The sequence below is a fragment of the Tasmannia lanceolata genome, unplaced genomic scaffold, assembly GCF_043159265.1.
Source record: "Tasmannia lanceolata isolate RefF3 unplaced genomic scaffold, GAP_Taslan_0.1 ptg000015l, whole genome shotgun sequence".
NCBI classification, from domain to species: domain Eukaryota; kingdom Viridiplantae; phylum Streptophyta; class Magnoliopsida; order Canellales; family Winteraceae; genus Tasmannia; species Tasmannia lanceolata.
This window is the reverse complement of record NW_027518692.1, coordinates 50,038,258-50,065,957: the sequence shown is the minus strand read 5'-3', so window position 1 is coordinate 50,065,957 and position 27,700 is coordinate 50,038,258. Positions and strand designations below refer to the sequence as shown.

The 27,700-nt window shown below is 38.7% G+C and overlaps 1 protein-coding gene across 1 annotated transcript; it reads left to right on the top strand.

Annotated features, from left to right (window-relative positions):
- The first annotated feature begins 274 nt into the window (after positions 1-274).
- On the top strand, positions 275-26,931 carry LOC143892204 (pre-mRNA-processing factor 19-like). The gene is made up of 18 exons (XM_077396659.1): positions 275-464; positions 576-661; positions 924-995; positions 1,125-1,187; positions 7,572-7,658; positions 9,153-9,300; positions 9,388-9,509; positions 9,855-9,971; positions 13,939-14,034; positions 14,138-14,197; positions 17,582-17,659; positions 24,089-24,193; positions 24,384-24,500; positions 24,604-24,681; positions 24,820-24,916; positions 25,223-25,274; positions 26,248-26,318; positions 26,494-26,931. The coding sequence occupies exons 1-18, from the start codon at positions 452-454 to the stop codon at positions 26,604-26,606; spliced, it is 1,575 nt and encodes a 524-aa protein (XP_077252774.1). The 5' UTR covers positions 275-451; the 3' UTR covers positions 26,607-26,931.
- Positions 26,932-27,700: the final 769 nt, after the last annotated feature.

Here is a 27,700-nt window from a genome sequence, read left to right as displayed (position 1 = left end):
TTGATTAACCCCAAACCTCCAATATAAATATATAATGCATTATCTCGTTCCCCGGGCGGGCCCACTAAAGTATGGCATATGTGATGGGTCCCGGCGTCCCGCATTCGAGAAAGACAAGAGCAAAAAAATAATAATTTCCGAGAAATCTTGTTGAGAAGCGTAACCCGCCTAGAGATTGAGAAGCCTTACAGAACACGCCCTTGGGAGTGCCATTATTAAAACAAGGGAGTGCGAACATCGTATTCCCTAGTATTTAGACTCATAACCTGGCTTTTTAGAAACCCCTTAAAACCCCACTTTTCCCATCTCTTTGAAAATCTCTTTCCTCTGCCCTTCTTCCGTCGCCTCCCTCTCTCTTTTCTGCAACTCTCAGGCACTGGAACATTCGCCGCATCTAGTCTCTCAGACCTCCGAGACAAACAGTTCTTAGAAACCCTAGCTTTCTTCTACAATGATCTGTGCAAGTATGCTTCCCCCTTTTCTATTTCAGTCGAGAGGCAGTCTATGGGTTTGTTCTTATGTTTTTCAGCTTCGTTTTGATCTGTATTATTGTTTTTTTCTTTCCAAATTTGCAGTCTCCGGTGAAGCGCCGGAAGAACCGGTAGTTTCGAAGAAATCAGGGTTGCTTTTCGAGAAACGATTGATCGAGCGCCATGTTGCGGTATGCGGATTTATTATCCCCTCTTTGTTAGGGTTTTTTTTTTTTTTTTTTTCCTTTTTTCTTTTTAATTTTTGGTGATATAAGAAGGGAAATTCATGTTTGAAATCTAGGGTTTGCGATAGAGTTTTTGGACCATCTTTTCTTATGTATTCTAATTATTATTATTATTTTTAAAATTTTCAGCCATTGTATTCTGTTGTTTTGGTTAAGAAATTGCTGTTTTTTTATTGAAAAAATGATGAGTTTGGTTTTTTCATATCAGGACTATGGCAAATGCCCTGTCACAGGAGAGCTACTTACAATGGATGATATTGTCTCAGTCAAAACAAATAAGGTTCTCAGTCTCTTTGAGTTTTGTTATTGTATAAAGAAAGAGGAACACAGATAAAAAAAATTAGGGTTGGTTGTTGCTATTGTATTTTCTATCTGCTGAGAGTCTAATTGGTATTATCTTGTTGCACAGGCAGTCAAGCCCAGACCTTTGCAGGCTGCGAGCATCCCTGGGCTGCTTGGAATGTTCCAGAATGTATGGATTGTTGGACTCTTTGTTTTCCCCCCCCTTAATTTCTGATTCTAGCTTTTGTATACTGTGTTATTTTATTTGAAAATTCCCACTAGAACAATAAACTGCCGATGTCCCTTTTTTTGAAATGGTAACTACTTTTATTATAGAAGGCAAAGAAATATACTGGCAGAGGGTGCCCGAAAGCGATCCCTAATTGCTCCTTTTTTTTTTTTGGAATTATTTTCGCTGTTCACAATTTATTCTCGTGCAGGCCAGGAGTTCCTAATAAACGCATGATTGAAAACACACTATTCCTATACATATCCACTAACATATGGATTTTTGCATAGCCCAGCAAATCATGTTCTTTGGCTCACCTTCAAGTCATAATTGACCGTCTAACCTTTACTGACAAATTCGTAACCATGTGAAAAGGGCCCTAGCCTCCACCTTGTTTGAGTCTGCCATTCTGATTGGCTTTGACTTTTGAGAAAGTCAATGCTACTTCCCCCTCTAGTCTCTAAGACAGCTCGCTCCTGCCAGACCCTGTGTTGCCAAACGAGCAGCCATCGAAGTTCAATTTTAGTATTTCGGGTGGTGCAGCATGTTGTTTTGTTGCTTTTTGTTCTTCTTCTTTCGAATCTTGCTCTAGAATTTATTTCAGCCTTAGAACAAAAGTATTGACTAGTAACCCTCCAAAAAAATATTTTCTAGCTCGCGTCACGCTAGCATCACATGTATGATGTATCCGTACACCCATGCTTACCTTTGTTGTTGTTGATGGTGCTCTCTCCTCGATTATACACTAGTTTCTCTCCTTCCATATGGCCCACACCACTGTGAACATAGCCATCTCCCATAGTACCGTACCTCTATCACCAAGATGATGGCACCTGTATCCATCCAAAAGGTCAGCAAGTCAGTGAGGAAAATCCACAGAGTCCCTAACCTTCCAAGAATCACACACCATACTATTCTAGTCATACTATATTTCATGTTCTAATTGTTACCCCATTCCCTGACATAGCGCATAGCTGCATACTGATGCAGGAGCATCCCTGGGAATCACTACACGCTTTTCGACTGGTCATTAGCTTAGGATTATTCTGTTTTGGTTATGGTTAGTGGTGTAAGGGTAGGGTAGCTTTGTCATTTTGGTATTTTTGCATGTCCTTTTGTGGTAGTTTGGTTATTTGGATAGCATTGGGGAAGATGAAATGGATAATGTAATACTTCTCAATGAGGAGTATAATCGCAGGATGAGATTCACTGGAGGCAAAGATCAAGAGTCAAATGGTTAGAGGAAGGAGAAAAAACACAGCCTATTTTCATGCAATTGAAAGTGCTAGAAGAAGAGGAATTGGTATAGCTCCATCCAAGTAGATGGAACCATATGTGAAGATAAGGAATCCATCATCAATGCGATCCTGGATTTCTACTAGGATCTTTACTCTTCTGAAGCTGTGTACGGCCTTAGGCCAAAGGGGGTGGAGTTTAGTGCGATTGACACGGCTGACAGAGCTGCTTTGAAAAATCCATTTGGTGAATAAGTGATCATGATGAGTCTGTTTACATTGAGTATGGACCGTGCCTTGAGGCTTGATGGATTTTGCGTACCTTTCTTTCAGTGCTGTTGGGACTTGGGATGCAATCAAAGGGGATATTTATGGTTTCTTCAAGCATTTTTATTAGGGTTTAGTGCTCGACAAAAGTACAAGTTCGACTTTCATTCCCTAATTCTTAAAGTTAGGAAGGTGGACAAAGTTGCGGACTTCATGTTGATTAGCCTAGTGGGATGCTTATACAAAGTGCTCCCTAAAGTCTTGGATGATAGACTAAAAAAGGTGTTGTCAAAGGTGATTTCAACGAATAAATTCGCCTTTCTTCTTGGCCGTTAGATCCTTGAATTGTGCTCTAATAGCAGGCGAGGTTTTGGAGTGCTACACAAAATCAGGAAGGAAGAGTGTTGTATGCAAGCTAGATATGGAAAAAACTTATGGCAATCGAATGGGATTGTATAGATTATCTTCTTGATCACATGGTTTTGGTTCTTGGTGGAGAGCATAGATAATGAGGTGTGTATTCAAAGGACCCTCTGAATATTATCTTCCCTTATCTTTTTATATTCGCTGTGGAAAAGAATGTCCTTGTCTGTGACTGCTTTGAAAGAGTGGACCAAAAAGTGGTTTGGTGCCCAAAATTTCGTAGGAACTTTTTCGAAAGAGAATTATCTTCTCTCTCATCACTATTTGATTTAATTGAAAAATGTTTTATCAAGAAGTCTGGTTCAGATAAAAGAATTTGGATGTTTGATCCGTCTGGCCTCTTCTCGGTTAAGTCTTTTTATAATCGGGGAGGTACTCGGTCTGAGGAATCGTTGTCGGCAAAGATTTGGAATTTTCATTGCCCGCCAAGAGTAATTTTCTTTGGGTGGTTTGTCAGTTGCCGTCGCATTCAGACTATCGATTTCTTAAGAAAAAGAGGTATGTGGTTAATTGATCACTGTTCCATATGCTTAAAGGATGGTGAATCAATTGATCATTTGTTCATACATTGTAGTTATGTTCGCGAAGTATGGGGTTTGATTTTGGTAAGATTCGGTATTCAGTGGGTTTTCCCGTCCTCTACCGATCAAGTTCTTGAAATCTGGGATTTTGTTCCTTGGAAGAAAAAAGGCAAGGTTCTATGGAAGATTTGTTTATTGGCAGTTTGGTGGTCCATTTGGAAAGTGCGTAACGAGAGAATCTTTAATGGAAAGGCCAAATCTTCCTTTGGTCTATATTTGAAGATTATTACCATGGCTATTCACTGGGCAAAAAGCTCTCCTCTCTTCTGTATGGTTTCGGCCTATGATTTGTGGGAGGGTTGGCAGATTATTTGCAATGAGGCAACTTCCAAATCCAAGGTGATTCAAAAGTGGTCTCTTCCTCCTGAAGGTTTTTTCAAGCATAATTTTGACGGCGCTTCTTTTGGGAATCCGGGTGCAGCTGGAATTGGTGATTTTCTTAGAAATGATAAAGGTGAAATGGTTTGGGCTTTCTCTGGTCCAATAGGTATAATATAACTGATTCTTCTGAAGCGGAAGTAAAAACGGTTTTTTCCGGAATCTTACATATAGATAAAATCATTCTGGACAAGGTGATAGTAGAAGGGGATTCGACAAATGTGATAAAGTGGATATCGGGTTTGACTCCACTGCCGTGGAGATTCCTCAATCTTCTGGATGAGATTTCTGATTATGTTTCTGATTCAGCTGCAGTCTTCTTACATATTCGGAGATCGGCAAATGGCAAATCGGATTCTCTCGCTAAATCGGGGGTTAACAGGGCTAGTTTAGAGTGGTTTGATTATCTTCCTCCGTAAATTGTATTTGTCTTTTCCTTAGAAGCAGGAACCTTCTCTCGGGGTGCCGCTCCCACCTCGGAACCTCGATTCCTCGCTCCTTAGGAAGGAGCTTCCAGGGAGCGCGACCCCAAAGAGACAGGAACTGCTCTAATGACGCTCACAGCCTGCTTCTATTACTCTATAAGTCCCACGATCACCAACTTTCTTATATCAAACTCCTCCAACTCTCCAAAGTAATTCGTTGGAGAAAGCACAAAGGCTTGTGCATCTTCAGAAGGCACGAGGAACGAGTGCACACAAATGAAGATGGTGAAGATGGTTAGAAATTAGCTTTGAGATGTACTTAAATTTTGAAAGATACATATGAAAATGGTTAGAAACTATTATTTTTTTATGTGCTTGAATTTTGAAAGATATATACAGAAAATATTACTTACACGCTCCCATGGCGCTCCCAAACTTAGACTCTTCTAGAACCCACGCCTCCTCGCCCCCGCCCTCGCTTCGTGCTTCTAAGGTCTTTTCATCTCTTTGTATTTTGTGAACCTTCTCGGTTCCCTTCTTCAATCTATTAATATTTTAAAAAAATAGACGAGGTGTGTATTTTTGACTTGGTTTTCAATTATGATAAATGGTTCCCCCAAAGGTTTCTTTTAGCCCTCTCGAAGATTGAGACAAGGTGATCCTCTCTCTCTATTTCTTTTTTGTGGTAGTTGCGGAATCTTTAAGTAGGATGCTGGATAAAGTTATGAGATGTAACTTGATTGAAGCCTTTAAACTAGGGGAACAAGACCTGGAAGTCTCTCATTTACAACTTGTAGATGATACATTAATCTTTAACAAGGCGAATGACAGAAAGATTCCAAAGCTCGAGTTTGTGTTGAGATGCTACCAAGGATTTAAATTTCGGATTCGGTGTCGGCCACCACCGAAATTGAAATATTTCGGTTTCGGTGGAAATTCTGGTAATTTCGGTGGAAATCTTGTAGGTAACCCGAAATTTCGGCAAAATTTTAGAATTTCAATAATGTAAAAAGCCGATTCAATGTCCTTTCGGTGTCGGTTTGGACCGAAACCGAAATATTTCGTCCAAAATTTAAAACTAGGGATGTGATGAAGTGATGACGGGGCAAAGGTTAAATTTCAGGAAATCCAAACCCCTTGGCATTCACGTGGAGGAAGAGAAAGCTAGATTTGCTAGTCTAATTGGGGTCTTTGTGAAAGAATTTCCCTCTGCCTATTTAGGCCTTCCCTTAAGTATTGGATTGCCCAATAAAAGGGCCTGTGGTCCGATAGTGGAAACGGTGGAAAGAAGATTATCTACTTATAAGCGGAACTTTCTCCCTAGGGGGAAGAATTACCTTAATCAAGGCAGTCCTAGCAAACATTCCCATATATCATCTGTATATTCAGATGTCCGATCAACGCCATTAATAGAATTGAACAAATTCAAAGAAATTTTCTGTGAGGTGGTTCAAACAATAAGAAGAAGATGCATTTACTGTGGTTTGGAGGACGTTCGTAAACCCATCAAAGCTGTTGGGTTGGGGATCTGCATAAAGCGTTGCTTGAAAAATGGTGGTGGAGATTTAGTGAAGGGATAATCTGTAGGGGCAATGTTGGCAATTGGATCTCTGATGACAGTACATATATGGGATGCTGATGATATGGAGGGATATTTTGAGGCAGAATAGAAAATTCCTCAGAGGTATTAGATATAGTCTACGCAGGAGATAGAGTCAATTTTTGGCTGGATAAATGGTGTGGAGGAGACTGTAATGGTTGTTTCCCCGGATCTTTATAGCATTGTCCTTGACAAAGAAGTTTTTGTATAGGATTTTTTTGGTCAGGGAGGGAGATCAGGTCTCTTGGAAGATCAATTTTAGACGGAACTTCTTTGACGGGGAGGTGGAGTCTGGAGAGGGTTGCTCAATTCATTCAATGTTTGGAAGCTCATTACATTGGGAAGCATGGCACAAATAAAAGAGCTTGGGTCGTCAACTCCTATGGGTTGAGTTTTTTCATGGATCATTTCATTGACTATTTCCTAGGCTAGGGTCCTTCCTTGTTTCAAGCCGTTTTCGTATTCTAACTTCCATCGTTGTTGGAAGGAAGCATGCGCCGGCAAAGAAAGGGTGGAGGCAATAGCCCCTAGGTGGACCCTGTGGTCAGGGATTACTGAAGATGGACTTTTACAGATCTAAGATTGGTAATCCTGGCCTGGTAGGTGTTGGTGGTCTTCTTAGAGAAGAGTCTGGTTCAACCAGATTGGCCTCCTCTGGATATATTGGCATTAAGGATTCTAACGAAGCTGAAATGAGGGCAATATTGCAAGGCTTTAGGTTAATGGATGGTAGAGACTTGGATAGCTTGATTGTGGAGGGAGACTTCCTTAATTTCATTCGATAGATGGTTGGGAGTAGCCCTCATTCTTGGAGATTTTCAGAGATGATTGATGAAATTATGAGTGGACGCTCATACAGTTTTTTCTAGCACATTCGGTGATCGGCTAACAGTGGCTGATCGTCTAGCTCGGGCAGGAGTTGATAGACCATCGCTAGAGTTTTTTTGACCATTTAACGCCTTGAATGTTCTTTCTGTTCATTTTTTTTGTATCTTTATGTTTTATCCCATGTAGTCCCGTCCTTCTCGGCCGCGACCACTGTTTTGAAAAAAAAAAATCACAAGAAGTAAAAACTTAAAAAGAACTTTTGTGTAGATATAATTTGTAAATAATTGATCTCACCATCATTCTCTTGAATTACTCACCATGATCTCACCATCATTCTTTTGAATCACTCACTATCTCGTGAAGGTCTTTTTAAAAAAAGTTTCTTAGCTGCCCAAAACCATTTGATGTTTTCTAAAGCCTGCATATTTCAAACGCTCATGGACTTCTTTTTGTTTATCTATTGTTTTTCCCCTACGGGTGCTAGGTCAGATCACAACTTGTGCTTGTCTCAGTACTACTCACATGAATTTAGTGCAAACTTTATTGGTCCTTCATAGTCTTATTTCTAGTTCCTCCTTATTTATTTGTCTATATTATTTGTTTAACAGGAATGGGATGCACTGATGTTATCGAATTTTGCATTGGAGCAGCAACTCAATACAGCAAGACAAGAGCTAAGTCATGCTCTCTACCAGGTACTATACTCGGCATATGTGTGAACTAAAATTTGGACCTCATCTCTCTGATGAGGTCATTCAAAATTTGTGCCACTGCATTCTCCATATACTAATTGAACCTGTTACTTATCATATATTTTTTCTTTGCCCCTTCGGTTTTGTTTCTCTCATGCTGTTCCACTCCTTGTGCATATTGAGCATAAACCTTAGTTTCCTGTGTCCCTTGTAAGATTCAGACTGTATCTAGTTATTTGCCCTGTTTGCTGTTAGAGGTTGTTTGAGATAACTGCTACTTCATTTTGGTTTATCCCGTACGGTTCCAATCATTATATAAAATGAGCTTAAATCTTGGTTTTTAGTGCTCCTTGTACATTTTTTCCTGAATGAATCAACAATAGACTTTTTTAAAAAATAATAGATTTTAATGAAAAGAGGAACCTTACAGAACAGATGAAAATCAAGTAGTTGTCACCATCTTGCTCATTAAACCTTTTCCAAATGCTATTTGCTGCCCATTCAGATATAGAGGTCACAAGATAGTTACCCAAAATATGCCCTCGACTCGCATGTGCACGTTAAGTGTGCAAATTAAAGGAATTCAACAAGCAAAACTATTTTTCTTCTTCTTTTGATTGCATCAGATCCGACTATTTGTGAACTGTGGAGAATGAACATGACTGCAAGCTAGCAACTACGAGTTAGTGAAATCCTAGTAGACATGGTCCATTGAGTCAATTTCCTCTCTATTCATGCACCCGCTCTAATATCTGTATTTTGCATAGCATATTTGGTTTTTTTTCTTGTTGAACCCATACTCCTTAAGATCAGAGATCTTGTAATCCCATTTTTTCATTAGAGCCGCATTTGATGCTTCTAGGCTCTTGATGCTTAAACGACTTTAGATGGGCCAACCTTGACAGTTGAAAAGGAGATCCTACACCCCCATTTAGTCAACAAGCTTTTAGGCACTTGATACATCGACTCGCTTAATATCTAGTAGTAGCCTTCTCCCAAGCCAACAAATCATCTTTGCCTTAATCTTCTCTCTTTGGGTTTAAAGATTGACTTATACTAGATGCGAATGTTTTCCTCGCAATGATTTTGATTTGTGACAGTTCATGATTTGATTTGTAGTAGATCATGATTCATAATCTTCACCAACTAAAACCCTGTTCGTTTGAAAATGTGGCAACCGATTGTTACCCCCCAATCCGTTAGGGTCCAATAATCGGATTGGGGGGTGACAATCTGTTGTCATAATCCCAAACGAACAGGGCATAAATGTTTTACACAAAGGCCCTTTGCTAAACATGCTCATTTGATCAACTGATAAAAGAATGGTGGTTTAGGGTCTCGGATGCCATATGATTGTTCTTGTCACGTTTCCTATTACATACAATTCATCGTCTTAACTAGTGGATGTTTCTACAGAATATAATATTTACTTAATGGGAAAGCTGCACAAAGTGTTTATTTTCTAATCCATTGACCTAATTTCTTGTGTATTGTTAGCATGATGCTGCTTGCCGCGTAATTGCAAGACTAAAAAAGGAAAGGGATGAGGCAAGATCATTATTGGCTCAGGCAGAAAGACAGATACCAATGACAGCGTCAACTGTTGCTGCAGCAAATGCTTCAGTTGTTAGCAATGGAAAAAGAGGTTATTTTTTTATGCATATTTTTGTAATTTGAATTATTTTAGATGTATTGGGGCTTCATTTTATGTGGATTGCCTTTGCTCTTGCAGCTGCTGAGGAGGAGGAGTTGGGCCCCGGTGGGAAGAGAATCCGTCCTGGTATTTCAGCTGATATTATTGCAGACCTTACAGACTGTAATGCTATGCTTTCGGGACAGCGGAAAAAGCGTCAGGTGCAATATCTCATGTTGTATGGAACATTGGAACCGTAGTTTACTTGTTTCATTTTTCACTGAAAACTGGGAAAACTTTGGTTGCTTCCTATCCAAGGTTTGAAATTTCGGTTTCGGATTCGGCCTCAGCCGAAATCAAAATTTCCAGTCACTATTTTTAAATTTCGGTCAAAATTTTACATTTCAGTCGAAAATTTTAAATTTCCCGAAATCCGAAATTTAAAACCATGTTCCTATCTTTCTCACCATCTTCCCACCTGAAAGCTTATATGGAGTAAACATATGTCTCAAAAGTCAATACTATGCATTCTTGAATACTGTTGATTATATTTTTTGTATTACCAGATCCCCTCAACATTGGCACCTGTTGATGCCTTGGAGAGGTACACCCAGCTCTCTAGTCACCCCCTCCACAAAACTAACAAGCCGGGGATTTTATCTGCTGATATCCATCCTACTAAGGTATGAATTTTTTTAGATTTTTGGAATTTTGGTCTTCGACAATGCATTTGTATCTGTTCATGAAACCATTCATGTCTAAATAGATATTAGATTTATACAAAGATAATTGTGTGCAGAACTGCATATCATGCTCGTGTAAATGCCAAAACATGACATCTCTCTGAAGATATCTTGTATTCTAAGCAATTTGGAGTCGTCATTCTTCTCCTTGTTCATGAAGCATTTGCTGTGACTTGTAAAGTGCAATTGCATTCAAGACGTTTGTGGAGTCATCTTCAATTTAAAGCCTTCCCTCTAAGTTGCTATTGAAAGTGTGTAACCCACTGAGAGATTAAAACTCTGAGTAGAGGGTTTTGTGCAAGGATTGTTAGATTTCGAAGGAGGAGTCATACACTAAGTAGAGGGTTTCTGTAATCGTAATTGTGCTAGAGGTGGGTTGTTGGTGGAGGTTAAACAATGTTTGGATAGATATTGGAGTGCTGTTATTCTAGTTGGAATTAACGATCTGTTAGGTGGAAAGGTCCTGTGCCATTGTTGTTGGAGTTTAAACCTAATGAAATAATTATAGAAGTAAGAGGAGGTGCAGTAAGTTGGACTGCTAGTGTTGCTGTGGACTACTTAGTGCGTGTTTGGGGGTTTTGAGCAGAGCGGGTTTTCTTGGACAGGATTAGGATCTCGTGCCCACTTTTTCATGCTTAGCTTGGGTGTCTTGAAAACTGTTGTAGTTTTATGTGGATTAGTTGTTTGTGCCGATCCCTTTTCATTTTGGAGAAGTCTTGGCGTTCACTTGTATTAAACTTAGGCCTGTGGATATCCCTCAGATCTTGAGATATAAAATCTCTTTTATGTTAACTTGTTGTGTGAAGAGGCAGAAACCAAAGATCAAGAATTGGCTCTTGTTGCTGCATGATGAGTTTTTTGCTTTAGGAGAAAAAATTGTTTGTGCTATTGACGGGAAGAAGGGCCCTTCTTGGTGAGTTCTTAGTCTGGATGTGGCCTTTTAAACTTGAGGGTGCAACTGTTAAATATGTGTTAGGAAATAACACATGACACACGTTGTGTATATATTACGATCTAGAATGATTCAAGAGGAGAAAACCAAGATAGTCAAAACTCTTGCGATGAAATTATTTGCTTACCTAAAGGTCGAGGAAACTTGGAAAATGTACATGGTCAAGCAAGTGTACAAGTGTCAAGACACTTCAATCACCCAGATCCAAGCTTGTGTGCGAGGGTTGATTGCAGAAAAGTGCTCAATATCAGCGCAAATGAGAGCTGCACTCGTCATCCAAAGACATTTCCGACAGTATGTGGCTCACTCACATTACTTATGGATTCAGAAAGGGAAAGTCATCCTTTGGAATTGGTTCAATCAAAAGTTACCTCGTGAATCGTGATCACTATCTAATGATTAAAAAGGTGACAACTGTCATTCAATACACCTGGAAGAGAGGAAAGACATTTGGCATAGTTTGTATGAACTTCAGATCATATTAACAAAGTCACCGATCATAGTGTTTGGATCTCTACTGAATTTTTTACTACTTAATTGGGGGCACATAGGTGAACGTTTACAGATCTAAGGAAACAAAATAAACTTGGGACATTTGGCATAGTTTGTATGAACTTCAGATCATACTAACAAAGTCACCGATCGTAGTGTTTGGATCTCTACTGAATTTTTTACTACTTAATCAGGTGCACATGGGTGAACGTTTACAGATCTAAGGAAACAGAAAGAAAAAAACCTTGGGATTTTTCTGCCCAAGTTATCATGGTGCAAGGAGTAATCAAAGGCAGACACTGTGATCACATTAGTTCAAATTGACAATGCAATTACCCAAAGCTTCTGTGCGTTTGAAATACTTAGTCCATTAAAAGAGCCAAGTGTTTGCAGATTGGACGAAGATCGTAGCCAACAAACTCCTACCCGTCATATCGATCATTATATTCAGTGAGATCGATTCTATTCAAGTGGGGGAGGATGATGGGGACCATCTTAGGGCTCATATTTTAAATTTTTAGGATCTTTTAGGTATCTTTTAAGTCTCTTAATTATAGGAGAGGTACTACAGTCTTTTTCCATTGTCCTGGTGGTCACAGGTTCGAGTCACGGAAACAACCTCTCTGCAAAGCAGGGGTAAGGCTGCGTACATCTAGCCCTCCCCAGACCCTGCAGTGGCAGGAGCCTCGTGCATCCCCCCCTCTCTCTAAATACAGTCTTTTTCCATCAGTACGACTTAATCAAGGGCCCATCTTGCAACTTAGAGTCCTAGAAGTCTATTTGTGGTAGGAAATGTCCATGTAATGGGAGTCTTCAAGTCATTAGGTGTTTGAGTTGGATTAGGAGTCGTTTTGTTTCAATTTTCGTATGGCCTGCGTAGCCTATAAATATGTAATACCTTTTGGCCTTAAAAACAATTCAATATGAATGAAATTTGATGCTCTCTTATATTGATTGCGTGTGATTCCTTATTGTTTTCATCTTTTCCCTCTCCCCTAATCTTCTCTCCCACTCATCCCCCTCCCATTGAGATTATAGGCCAACACCCCGTTATCCTTCTCATTTACATCCTTTTCTCCTTCTCCCCTCTTTCTTTCTAGTCCCATTTCTCTTTTCTCTTCTTCATCTTGCCAGTTGGGTTCATAAACCACTCTCCTTTTCTACTACTCCTATCATCCCTCTTTCTTGATCTTGATTTTGATCTTTCTTGATCTTGATCTTTTTTAATTATGATCTTCTCAATCTTTTTTGTTCTTAATCTTTCTTTATCTTGATTATTAATTCTTTCAGGCATGTATGATAATTTAGTACATACCATGTTTCGTATGTGATTCCAATAAATATTTATAATTTGATACATGATATATACACCACATTTCGGCCCCCGTTCGTTTGAAATTATGCCAACCATTGTGAGTCCAAAACCAATTATAAGACTCAAATTTACATTTAATTTTGTGTCCAATAATTCGTTTTGGACTCACCATCTGTTGGAATAATGGTAAACGAACATGGCCTTCACATGCAATTCATATAAATATAAATATAACTATGTAACATATACCGGTATAGTATACCACTAATACACTTTCAATTTTGGTCTCGCTATGCTTTTTGGGTTTCGGTATGCGATTCCATGGGATGGAAATACAAATATTTTGGTCGTTTCGTTTCAGTTTTTGTGAAAATTTTATACTATGGTTAAAAGACACCTAAAGGACACTTAAAAATTAGGATATTGGATGGTCCCTATCAATTACACATCCCAATTTGGGATTACCCAATTAGTAGGGCACTCATGATGTTCTATTGTTCCTAAATCAACATCAGTTTTGCACATCAGTAGGCAAAATGTCAACCGATCAGGCTTGATCATCTGGTTGGTATGATTTTTGGGCCATAGTCCATATACGCATGAACTTGGATGTTTAAGATCATGTGTACTTAGGTGTTTTAGCATAGACATAAGATCTCTCTTTTTTTTCCTCTTTAGATGTTACATAGGGTTTTTCTCATGTGTGATGCCTACTTTTTCTAGCAGTGGTGTCTATGGCCATCAATGCCCTTCAAAGAACTATTGAGTGTGTGCACGTGTGTGTGTGGTGAATTCTGGGTCAACCCGACTGACCTAACCCGAATTTTGTCCTCTTGGGGATGTGATAATTAGGCGTTAAGTTGGTTATGATACACTTTTTCAACCTAATTTCAAACTGTGTTCCAGTTTAGCTTGCAAAGAACGAACAATCCATTATATTATAGGTAACTTATATGTACACAGAATTATATGATACGAAGACCCACTGTCACTGTCACTCGTGACACAAGCTGAACACTGTGCACATGGTTGCACTTATTTGTCATAATGTAGTTTGTGCCTTATTTGTTCGTCAATCTTACAGATGTATTCACACATCCTTTCACTTGATGTAACATATACTAATGTAGATGGAATTTATGTGTCAGGATATCATTGCAACAGGAGGGGTTGACTCAAATGCTGTTCTTTTTGATCAAATGTCAGGCCAGATCTTATGTACGCTCAGTGGTCACACCAAGAAGGTTTTGCTCATATATCTATTTTTTAGGTCATGATTGCTGGACTTTTTTAATTTGTTTAATTGAGATATCTTGGCTGATGAGGCTTTCTTTATTGCCATTATAGGTTACCAGTGTCAAATTTGTGCCCCGGGATGAGCTTTTCGTAACTGGTTCTGCAGACAAGGTGGGTCATTCAAAACTTTACATGTATTGCTTAATATTTTTTTTGCCCAGTTTGGTTTAGATTTTTTTTAGATTTATACATTATACCCAAAGTTCATATAGTCCCGATTATATATATATCTGATCTGTATATGTATTGCTGATTTTTTCCCCTGTTAGTCTTCTTTTTCTTCTATGTCTATGCATTATATCCAAAGTTCATATAATCTTATTTTTTGGTTGAAGTACTCTGCTGATCCTTCTTGATTAGCTACAGTAAAATGATCCATATATACCAAAAGCTGATTTTGGAGCTATATATTTGAAGCTCACTTTGCTCCTCCAAAAAAAAATAAAATAAAAAAACTAAAATTTGAAGCTCACTTTGGACCTAACAGATAGCTGAACTCTTTGGCTATTAAAGAAAATTCAAAAGGCACACTGGTTTATTTGGGTGAAAGCCACTTTTTGAAGCATGTGTTTTCCATCCTACAAACTTCAACGCAGACACTGCATGTGGAGCACTTTGAGGTTGTTGGGCTCCAGGACGAGCTTCTTGGTGTTTCTTTGACAACAAAACCACCATCCCCACCCCCTCCTTTAGGTGTTTGTTGGTGTTGTGGGCGTTGAGTGAGGCCTTTTAAAGTGCTAAAATTCAAAGTACTTGTACATGAATGATGACTATGGCCAATATCTGCATGCTCCAGAAGGACCAGAACCATGATTTGAATCGGTGTAAGTGAGCCTTTTTAACATTGTGGTTATGGCCCATGCCTATAAGGCTATAACATCAACATCAGGGGCTTGAGGGGTTCAGCCGTTGGTTGCCTATGAAAAAGGAAAAAATCATTAAAATAGATGAATTGGAAGACAGATACATGAAGTGAAAGTGAATAGGCTAATATTTCAAAGATGATATGTTGTGTCTTGAATCATTTGGCTACAGGAGAATAACATCTCTGGGCTACTGTAAGTTTTGGAACTCTAGATGGAGTCTATGACTGAACTTATTCTTGTGGGTTTTATTTTTTTGCATTTTGAGTTTTGAAATATTCATTACTTGGTTCCCGTTCTTCATTTTACTGATTTACACATGATTATCATATTCCAATAGCACTTCAACCTATTCTTGTGGTTATTGCTTATTTGCATTTTGAGTTTGAAATATTCATTATTGGTTCATGTGCTTCATTTTACCGATTTACACATGTTATCATATTCCAATAGCACTTTCTACAGTTTTACACTTTTACTACCACAATAAGTACGGAGTGTAATCTGTACATTGCTTGTATCATTGTACATGGAATAATTTTAGATTATCCTTGAAGTTGAAATCTATATAATTGATGGGTTAGTATCTATATAATTGATGGATTAGTATCATGCCCTTTGTGTTCTATATGTTTGCATAACTTCTCAATTTTCTATTCTGTGTGTGGGTGCATGTGTGTGCACCACCTGATCTGCTTTTACTTTCTTTTCTGAACACTACTAGATACCTATGTGGTGCAAACTGCAAACCCGAGGGTTCGCGGGTTATTCCGGAGAACATATAAGAGCTATAGGAGTCAATCTCCAAGTAAATTAGCACAAACCAGTCCCAAGATTCATTTTAAGCTTTTGATAGGTTTATCAAATCGCGGTAGAGTGTTACTGTAAGTCAACCTTTGAGATAATTTATCAATCGGCAAAATTCAAATTAAACATCATTTGCAATACTAACTCACACAGAAGATAACCACTTGATAATTATGGGCAGCAATAAGTAGGTCTAAATACAATCCGAAAATAATAAAAGTGTTAGCTTTAAGGCCTGAATAACAACCACCAATCTAAAGGAAAATAGTCTCAAGAATAAGGCTAAAGGTAAGAGGGTTGGTTAATAGTATCAAAGGCGAAACCAGGTCCAATGAGGTAGAAATGGTGTAGGTCAGATCTCACCTTGATTGATCAGCACATCAGCCTTGAAACTCATACGCTGGAGGTCCAAGCGGGAGGTGGAGAAGTCTGGAAGCCCCGAGCAGTCTCAACTCCCAACACAGCAGGAGTCAACAGTAGATGATATTTGGAGTGGAAAATACCTTGAGAATCTGTTCGTTTGCAGCCCAAACGAAAAGTAACCATTATGAGATGAAAAATCCGCAACAAGGCTGTGTAAATCTAAGAGGAAATCAATGACATATCTCCACAAACAACAGGGTGCCTCTATGGAGTAAGGAAAATACAACAGGGACCAAGGGAGGGTAAGAAATTAGGAGAAAGATGGAAGGGCGGCTGTTATGATGAAAAGTCCCTAAACCACTCTCTAACAACCTCAAAAGTCTACAGGGGCAGCAAAGAGAGGAGAAGGTGATCAAGAAAGACAGAGTGAGCAGCTGAGAGAAGAATAGAAGGGATGCAGATGAGAGAGGGAGAAAAGAGGGCTACTGCAACCGGATATTGCAAAGAGAGCTTTTGTCTTTTTTTTTTTTTTTTGCAACGAAGGGCGTGGAGAAATTCCACTTACGGCTGTTCCTAAGGGTCTGCACGAAATCACTTCAAAATTTGGATTTCTCCCCTCCTTAGGCCTCCCTTTATGATGTTTTAAGTGATGGATTGGTGGACCCTCCCTACTAGCCAATGGGATATAACATAACTTAAGCGAGTGAGTCTACCCTATGGTCCAATAGGATATAAGATAACTTTAGTCATTGGTGAATGGCTTAAATGCCCTTAATGACCAAATTAATAAACATACTTAAGGCTAATTAGGTCAAGGTATGAGATGAGGTGGTGTGGGCCCTAGGTGATGTGCACACCGCCACATCTGGGCTAAAAAAATTAGCAACTAAAATATAAAGTGTGCATGAAAATGGAGTCTAGCTTAAATAACCACAAACTAATCAAAATAGAAAGTTTCTAAAAGTAACTGGTGATTAAAGATGGATCACATCACTTTGCTTTTACAAAGCTCAATAGGGCAGGTCCATTTACCTTAGTCACCAACATGCAGTTGGTCCTAGCTACCTCTATTTGGATTGCCACCTTTGGTGCTGAAAAGCATTTTTAATAAATCCCTTCGAAGTCATCTCCTACAGTTTAATTGTGGCAAAATGTTTGTTTTCGGGCTGTCCGTGCAGTGGTTGGAGAAGTATTATTACTTTTAAGCTACTCTTTTTTTCGCTAACTAGTTTGGATTGCTTTTGGGTAACTCTATTTTAACGTTAAGAAAGCTTCTTAATTCAGCAATAACTAATAATTTTATATTAATAAGTGACTTCTTATTAGTCCTCTGTGGTTGTATGTAGAATATAATAATACTCAAACAAATATGAGTGGTTAGTTCTAAATTTCTGCAGATATTGTCTTTGATGTGTAAATTTATGTTGCTATCTGTACTGATTTACTTTGTGCGCTGCTGCAGACCGTTCGAGTGTGGCAACAAGAGTCTGAAAATGGGAATTATAGTTGTCGACATGTCTTGAAGGATCATACAGCCGAGGTAAGATTCTTAATTATCAAATTAAGGAAAATGGTTTTGACTGAATTTCTTAGTATATGTAGCTTTTGAGATGTGTAAAATATCAGCTTTGATTCTGCTATCTGTTTTTTTAAAAAAAAATTATTATCATTTAATTAATAAAAAAAGAAACCATTCAAACAAAAAAGCAAGAAGAAACAACAAGATTGAGGAGGTCTAAAGCAACAAAACAAAAAGAATATGGAGAACAAACAAGCCGGCAAATGGACTAACAAAACAAATCGATAAGAATTCAAACGCGCCTCTCTACCAACTCCAGACTGAGCAAGAAAATGAGAATCACTATGTTAGGAACTCTATGGTATATGAAAATTATTGGTTGGATATTCTCATCCTAACCTTAGTGGGAAGAAAATAAAGGAAAAAGAAAAGATAAAAGAGATTTTGGTAGAATGGAATGTTGCTTTATGGTGAGCCCTCCTGTTTTATTCAAACTCCATACATGAACTGACAATTCTACCTCTACATGCATTAATAAATTAAAAAAAAGAAGAGCCAAAACACAGTAAGAACCCCATAAATATGCTGTTATGTACATCCATGTACTCTTCTCATGATGGAGCAACAATATCAGTCATGCTTAGCTTGCAAAAAACTCCTTAACTATGTTTTGACTGATAACGTTGGTAAAATTATCAACAAGTTGATTTTCAGATCTGACAAATGACGCAGTTGTCATCTTGGTTCCTACTATCTCTTGTATCAACTGACAATTCACTTTGATATGCTTGGTTCTGTCCTGAAGCAATGCTTGGTAGCAATATGAATGGCTGCTTGTTTGTTGTAACGAAATCTCCTAAGAGTACTAGTTTCTACGATCATTTATTTAAGTACAGTTACAATCGAAATCAGCTCAAAACTAGTATTTGTTGAAGTCTTACTCTGCTTCATACTCATCCATGTGATGAGGTTACCTCCTTTGAGCTTACAATACTCTCCGCCAGTAGATTGACGATCACTGTGTGAGCCCCCTCAGACAACATTTATTTATCCCTCAACATTCATGCGACCATGATTCCTATACAATATTCCTTTTATTGGGTAGCACTTTAGATGTCTGGGAATTCTATTATACAACATCAAGATGTGCCTTGGAGTATGCTTGAATTAACTAACACAATAGCATCTGTGATACACAAAGCACAGTGATTGAAACTGATTCTTCATCCATGCCGGAGATGGTCGACTGTAAGAATCTTTTCAAGGCACCTGGTCCAACATAAAGCCGTCATGTCCTATATGGGCCATGGGAGCTCCAAGCTCCTTGGAAGGCGAAGGGCGTGCCTGTCGGTGGAAGCAACATTTGGATCGGAAGTAGTAAAGGAGCACAAGGAGTTCTTAGATTCGAGGGGTTTGTTTAATGACGATCAGTTGAGTGCTTATTAAACCTGTCTTTTCGTGAGGGTAGGTTTTCACTTCTCTGCCATTACTACTAGATGTTAATGTCTTGGATAGGGGTTGCAAAATCATGGATGGTATTGATGACTGGGAGAAGTGAAGAATATTCATGAATCCCTTCTAGAGGAGTGGGATGAATCAACGATTCCCCGAGCGAGGAGAAGGAACATATTCATTAAGTGCTCCCTTTTACTGGATAATAACACTTGTTTCCACTTTTGAGAATTTGGGTACCTTAAGAAAACACTTTTCTTTGCAGACTGATCCTCAAGTTTGTCCTTTCTTTGATCTAAAGATGTAACAAGACAAGGTTTGAACACTTATTGCAAACCAAAAATGAAGGGTTATCAGGTTTGAAAGTTTGAACAAAGCATTTCCATCAAGAATATGGTGTGACTTCCAATTTATAGGATGCAATTAGAATTGCGTCATCCCAATAGTTCTTAGCAACATTCAATTCCAAAATAATGGACTTTTTTTTTGAATGATTCCAAAATTATGAATCTTAGCAACACATCCATTTGGATCTAAGCAACCATCTCTTTCTACATGATGCTTGTGTTGATGATGCTTAAATTCCTCGGCCCCTTGGGTTTCTTTGCCATCTTTATCTCACTAGTAGGCCTCATATTGCGGATGTTGTTTGTCATGTTGAAGGCTTGAGTGTATTAAAACACATTGGGTAGAACCACAACTCCTTGTACTGAAAGCTGAAGGATCCTGCCACAGTCAAAAGAGCCTCGTAGAAGACATGTTCAGCAAAAATCTTGCCTCACTTAGGTTTTTCTCATAGTTGATAATCTCTTTAGTCTCTTACTGTTTTAGGCCTGGTTCAACTAGTCCCTGGTGATGCTCTCTCTCTCTCTCTCTCTCTCTCTCTCTCTCTCTCTCTCATGCAACAAAAAAGGGTGGACTGGGTTTTTTGGTCTATAATAAAACACTTCGATGGAGAAAAAACGAAAAAGGAGTGGAAATTCTAAAACAGAGGGTGGAAATATCAGCTCTATATGTGTACACACACACACACACACGCGCGCGCGCGTGTGTGCGCGCATACTTTTATTCATATGAGAACATCTAGGAAAGCACTTTCATGATCTACATTAAAAGGCAACTGTTGGGTCCTACAAGGGGTAATGGGGTATGTATCTTGTAGAACATCATGTGGTGTCCCACATGGTCTTAGACTCCTAGGGGTGCAACTTGGGTCGTGTTGAACCCGAACCCGACGGGTTAAACCCGAATTTGGGTTGGGTCGCGTTAAGTTTTTTTAAAAATCGGGTTGGGTTGGGAAAAATAACCCGAATTGGAAATCGGGTTGGGTCGGGTTGGGGTGTCGGGCAACCCGATCCGACCCGAAACCCGATTTCAAACTACAATATTGTAATGTTCTGCTACAAAGAGTTTTTATATGGTGGATGCCTGTGTAGGAATGTGAGCAAAAAAAAAACAGTGGGGCCCACAAAAAAGAAGCAGTGGGGTCTTCTCACAAAAATAACTATGTGCTATCTCTGTTTTGTAAAAACATGTGCATGATGGGCGACCCAACCCGACCCAACCCAACCCGAAGGTTGAGGAAATTATAAATCGGGTTGGGTCGGGTTGAGCCCAGCCGGGTTGGAAATCGGGTCGGGTTGGAAAAATGGGTTCCTTGGGTTGGGTCGGGTTGGCCTCAACCCGACCCGAGTTTCACCCCTACATGGTCCAATCCCAAATAGACATCCCATGCGTAATACAAAGTACTACAACAACAATTTATCTTTTCTTGGTGGAACCCTGAACTAGGATTCATCGATCAATTTTGCTTCTTTGTAAGTGGACCATCTCGGTTCCGTTCTAATCTAATATATTGTGCCATTTCAAAAAAAGAAGAAGGATTCATCGATCAAGGGCCTTGGATCATCTGATCAAGGTTTCTAAACAGCATTTAGCTGGGTTTATGGTTGCTGTTCGGATCAATGGATCTGATCATGTAAAGGAAGGCAGAAGGGAACCCCAATAAGCACCCTTTATGAAGGAGCATTAAAGTGATTTTCTTTTTAGCATTTTCCTAGACATATATTGTTATATAGGCGAATACACACACACACACACACACACACATACACATATAGGCTACTGATATCCACACACCATGTGTTGATAATGGGGGTGAACTCTACGTTTTTACACTTTTTAGTTGGCTGCCGAGAGCTTTTTAGGAATTGTAATATCCTTAGACAGCTGGCTAAACAGTGTAAAACAAGGTGAGTTCGCCCCATCATCAAAGCATGGTCGTGTGGATATCAGTATAGTCTATATTTATATCCCCAAAAGCATTTTAAAGCCCTAGTTTAATCCTCATTATCTCTCTCTCTCTCTCTCTTTCTATATATATATATATATATATATATATATATATATAAGAAAAGGATTGTACGCTCGAGTGTATCTAACCTTAGGTACGCTCGAGTGCCAAATCACATGGGTCCCACATTTTTTTTGGTCATCTAAACCATTCATTTGCAAGGCCCCATCATAGATAGGGTGTGTACCAAAAATCAGCACCATTGAATCATCCTAACCCCTCCAAAACTGGAGGGCAAAATGGGCAGATTTGTGGACAAACACTGTCTGTCCATTTTGGCCTCCACAAATGGATGGGTTAGGATGATCCTATGGAGCTGATTTTTGGTATGCACCCTATCTATGATGGGGCCTTGCAAATGAATGGTTTAGATGCTCACCAAAAATGTGGGACCCATGTGATTTGGCACTCTACCGTACCTAACTTTAGGTACGGTCGAGCGTACAATCTTATTCCTCATATATATATATATATATATATATATATATATATAGAGAGAGAGAGAGAGAGAGAGAGAGAGAGAGAGAGAGAGAGAGAGAGAGAGAGAGAGAGAGAGAGAGAGAGAGAGAGAATTTATATGATGGGTGGCCGTGAAAACACGTGAAGTCTAAAAATGTAGGTACGGCCCACTCCATATGATGATCCAAACCGTTCATCTGTTTGGGCACAACGTAAATAGGTTGTGCCCCAAAAATCATTTCCATAGGATGATCCTAACCCTCTTATCTGAACTAATCTGAATATGGAGTGCCACAAAAATCATTTATGGAATCTTCTACAGATCGGAGGGTTAGGATCATCCTATGGAAATGATTTTTGGGGCACACAACATGTTTTGTTACTGGGGTGAGCTCTACCATTTCACTTTTTAATTGGCTGCCGAGAGCTTTTTAGGAATTGTAAGCTGGCTAAACAGTGTAAAACAAGGTGAGTTCACCCCATCATCAAAACATGGTTGTGTGGATATCAGTAGCCTATATTTATATATGTATATGCATCCCCAAAAGCATTTTAAAGACCTAGTTTAATCCTCATGATTAATGTTAGGACAACCCTTAATTCATCCTAAATAAAGCCTGCTTTTATTGTAGAACCGTCTAATAAAGTAGAAGTATTGCATGTTGTTGTCTATTTTTTTTGAATGGCTGCATGTTGTGCATAAACACAACTTTTTAACTCTCTGTAATAACAAAGCTCTTCTATTATTTCTCTGATATCTCTTAAAGGCCCTCACAATTCAGAAGGACACTTCATTTCAGAAGAGTGCTGAAATCACAGAACATTAATTTACTTCGTTCCTTGTGTTATGGAGTGGCGGATGTAGCATTTATGCAAATCCATAGTTTTAAAACTCCCCTACGTCATCGTGGACTCCCCCGAGTCGACTCCGTTTTCCCTTGGTCGTGTTCTGTGTTTTGACGTACAGAGTCAATAAAATCTCTTTTGACTCTCCCGAGTTATGACCACGTCAACTGAGTACTCAGTCGCATCTGCCCTGAGTTGACAAGGATTTTTCTTGGCTGCATTTTGAACCGCATCCATGTTTTTAAACACTAGTAAGGATTACAGAACAATGCATCTTAACAAAATCCTCTAAACCATAAGTTACGAAATAAAAGTCGAGACACCAATTTCCCCTCTAAGATCTTCCAAATTTGATAGATTTCCAATTTTGCCCCAAAAACTCAATTCACAGTTTCCTTTTGCAAGGCCTACGAAATTGTACAGAAACTTCAAAATATAAAATAATAATCTTAAAATCATCATAATTCATAGTGCCCCAACTTTTTCTCTGGTAGGTAAGCTGGGATTGAACCTCTGACCTCCACGTTGAAGAACAAAGCCTTGAGCCCTTAACCATTGAGCTAGATGAGGCTCAATGCCCTCATAGTACCCCAATTTGCTAATATTTATGATGAATGCAAGCCGTGCAGTAGCAGCTATTAACATTATCATGATGTAGTTGTTGCCTTGGAGCCCACTTTTGGATCTTAATTAACCCTCTTCCTCTCCTAAATTGACTTTGCTAAACCATCATTTTGTTCATTAATTTTGCTTGCATCAATCTCATGTAGCTTGTTATTTCTTTGGATCCTACAATTTGATTTAACGAAGCAATGAAAAAAACTAGTCATGTAGATCGATATTTTTTTGAATGAAGTGATAATCTTCCACATTACGCCTTCTTTTGCCATGTATTGCAACATGCCAAGCCTTCCGAATCACATTGGCATTATGACAAATTGCCAATAGGACCTGAGATTGAGTAATATTTTTTTTGGAATGGGAGATTGAGTAATATTAATGGTTAGAAAGTACGATATGAACCCACACATTCCCACATATAGCAGAAATCTTACTTTTAGCCTTGATTCTAACTCTCCATGTAATTTTCTTTGCTGTCTTGTGTTACTTAGAAATTACTTATGCAGAATGCCCTTCTAATTATGGTTGTACATATCGTCATTACTACTATTATCTTTCTATCCTCACAAGCTCTATTTATGTTATTGCATGTAACTGTACAACTGACAGTTCTGTTTGTTCATTCTTTCAACCTTTGGCATCATATTTTAATGGCTTTATACTTTTCTGAATTTTGTCCTTTTCTTTTAATTGAAATAACATCTTGGCCAATCTGCCAGGTGCAAGCTGTCTCAATCCATGCCACCCATAACTACTTCGTGACTGCATCTTTGGATAATACATGGTGCTTTTATGATCTCACTTCGGGATTATGCCTCACTCAGGTCCTCACCCCCCCCCTCTCTCTCTCTCTCCTTCTCTCTCTCTCTCTCTCTCTCTCTCTCTCTCACACACACACACACACACACACACACACACACACACACACACACACGCTTGTGCGTGTGTGTGTCCAAGTGCATGTGGAGCATGCGATTTCTAGACCATGCATTGATTATTACGTTGTTAATGCAGGTTGGTGACACTTCAGGGGAGGAGGGTTATACATCAGCTGCTTTTCATCCTGATGGTCTCATCCTTGGAACTGGCACTTCAGAAGCTCTAGTTAGGATTTGGGATGTGAAAACTCAGGTATGAAGCTTTCTGGTAATGAGCACTTCTAGGAGTACTTTGGTTCTAGTTAACTTACATTATTCCTTCATTACCTTCTGCTTATAGAATTTTGTATTTGCAGTCAAATGTTGCAAAATTTGATGGACACACTGGGCCAGTAACTGCTATCTCTTTTTCCGAAAATGGTTACTTCTTGGCGGTGCGTATTTTTTACCTAATAACTGCAATCAACAGAAGAGTTTAAACTCCATTTCAAAAAAACAGAAGAGTTTAAACCTTTATTTTTAAGGATAAAAATTTCGACCTTGTTCTGAAGTTATATATCTCAATTAATCAGACTGCAGCTCTTGATGGTGTTAAACTATGGGATCTTCGCAAACTGAAGAACTTCCGATCCTTCACTCCCTATGATTCAAATACCCCAACAAATGCTGGTATTTATATCCCTAACAAATGCTTTGGAACCTGATGCATTTCTTCCATAATCATGGTTTATTATCCAATCTAGAATTTTTCTGTGCTTCTTTAAAGCTTAAATATTCATCATAATCAAGAAAAGCTGTGAATCTTTTTTTTTTTTTTGCTTCATTCTGCTTATTCTTTGTAGTTATTGCTTTTTTTTTTCTTAATGAATTATTGATGAAAAGAAAAGAAGAAGTGTGATTCCAGTCCATTGTTTCTCATGTACATACTATAGTCAGTGACACATGGCTTTTTTATTTTTCTTTGTGTTTTTGCAGTGGAATTTGACCATAGCGGAAGTTACCTTGGAATTGCTGGTTCCGACGTAAGGTTAGAATTTTGAACCCCCCCCAAAAGCAGATGCAGTTTGGCTTAGAAATACCAAAATGCTTCCTGATTTTTCATATTATGAAATCAGCAGCTTTAATTTCTCATCAGCAAACCAGTCATCTGATTCATACACTCCCCTTTGTCTGTTGCTTGTGATACAAATGAATAAATAAAAGGGAAAACTAAAATGCTTTCTTTAGATTTATCAAACTGTCGCGGGCAGTATTATGACCTCTTGAACCAATTTTTTCATGATGAGCCCTTTGGCCAACCAGTGGCAGTTTGGCCATTCATAAATCTTAATACTTATTGTAACTTCCTCAATACCTATGATTTAGACGACAATTAGAATTTCTTATTGACATTTGTCAACTTTGTGTCGACACCGACATGCGTGTCGATACATATCAACACTCCTTTCGACACTTTTATACGTAATGTCGGCGTATCAACATGTTGTTATATTGTGTCAAGTGTGAAATGCTGTTTTATTATTGAATATCGTGTTTACCTCTTATTATTTTTTGAAAATAACACATCTTTACCTCTTTTATTAGTATCTCTTCTTTAACTAATATTTATTATTTTCTCCACCCTTCTCTACGAAACCTAAAACCCTAAACAAACTCTTCTTCCAATATTATGTTCATTGTATCCTAATGGTCTCCCATTCTCACTGCAGATTGGACCATCTAATTATCTCATGGTTGTTTTTCACTTGTATTTGCTTAATCCCGAGATTTATTAGTTGATTAAATGAATATCACATTTATCTCGTTCCAAGTTAAGCGTATAAGCGAACATTTATTTGTCATTACAAAAAATAGTGTACAAGTGTGTCTCCTTTTCTGGATTTTTAGTGGTTGCCGTGTCGAACACCTCGAATCCATGTTGGTTCTCGTACACGAGTCTGTGTCCAGCACTGATCATAGATCAATAGTTGACTTACTATCACTTGTGTGCATTGTTGCAGAGTTTACCAAGTTGCCAGTGTTAAGCTAGAATGGAATTGCATCAAAACATTCCCAGATTTATCAGGAACAGGTCTCTCTCTCTCTCTCTCTCTCTCTCTCTCTCTCTCTCTCTCACACACACACACACACACACACACACACACACACACAATTATATATAATTGATCATTTTATCGTAAGCTACAATTGAAGCATATAAGTGGTGTTGCAGACAATTCATATGTGCTTTGTTTTCTCGGGTGTAGGAAAAGTGAACTCCGTGAAATTTGGCCCAGATGCAAAATACTTGGCAGTAGGGTCAATGGACAGGAACCTTCGCATATTCGGCCTGCCAGGGAGTGGTTCGGAAGAATCTTAGAAGCCATCGGCAACTCCCTTATGACGCTTCCACACCCAAGTCCTTCAGCATTGTTGTTTTAGGCAAAAGGAATTGATCAGAAACCTCAGGAGGGGTGGTTTCCTTGGGGTTTAATTATATGGGTCAAGCTTCTCCCTCTCATATCCGGAGTTGGCTGCAGCAATTTTGGAACTGTTGATGCCTATTCCATAGAAAGGGGAAGCCATGTAGAAGAACATAGTTAAATTTGGGCAAAAAACCTTGTAGTTTTGACTGTGACCCAATTGATGCCTTTCATTAATTCTAGGTTCCCATTCCAAGTTTGATGATTAAGGGATTTCCTGTCTGTCTGCATTATATGTGGGCCCTTTGATCAAGCAAATGAACGAATCTACAATATAAAAATTCAATGAATTCTCTATAATTCAAAGGGGAGATATTTTTTCACCCCTGTAGGATTATGCGCCCCCGGGGAGATATATTTTCACCCCTGTAGGATTATGCGCCCCCCTGTTAACGTGATTTGACATAAAAAAGCGTTGGGTGTGAAAAAATCTTCTCCCTAATTCAAATTTTAAAACTCTGAGGGGCCGTTTGGATACTCGGATTTTAGAGTCCAGGTTTTAGTTTGAAAATGATGTAAAAAAGGGTTCATGATCAAGCTGCTGTATGCTGTCCTGAAAACGTTTCTTGGATTTTAAGAAATCCAGGTTTTAGAAATCTCATAGAGATTTCTAAAACCTGGAAACATGGGACAATCTTCTGCTCTCTTGTAGTCTGAAAGAAGGGCGAGAAATCAGAAAACGACGGCGGGTCTCTTTCTTCTTTCATCTCCCATCTACAACTTAGACGAAATCCAAGATTCTAGAATCTGCGTATCCAAACGGGCTCGTACAATCAGCAATAAAACAAGTAATGTATGGAGATGCCTATAGTTACAATATGGAGGACTTCACTAGTAATTTACTAGTAAAGTGGATGTTTGGTTGCAAAATAGAGCAAAAACCCTGGAAGACTCCTTACCCACTACTTTACTAGTCACTCCCTTCCCTGCTAAGCTCCCTTATCTGCTAAGGGAGTATCTTTTAATTCTACTATTAGAAACCTTGAAAAAC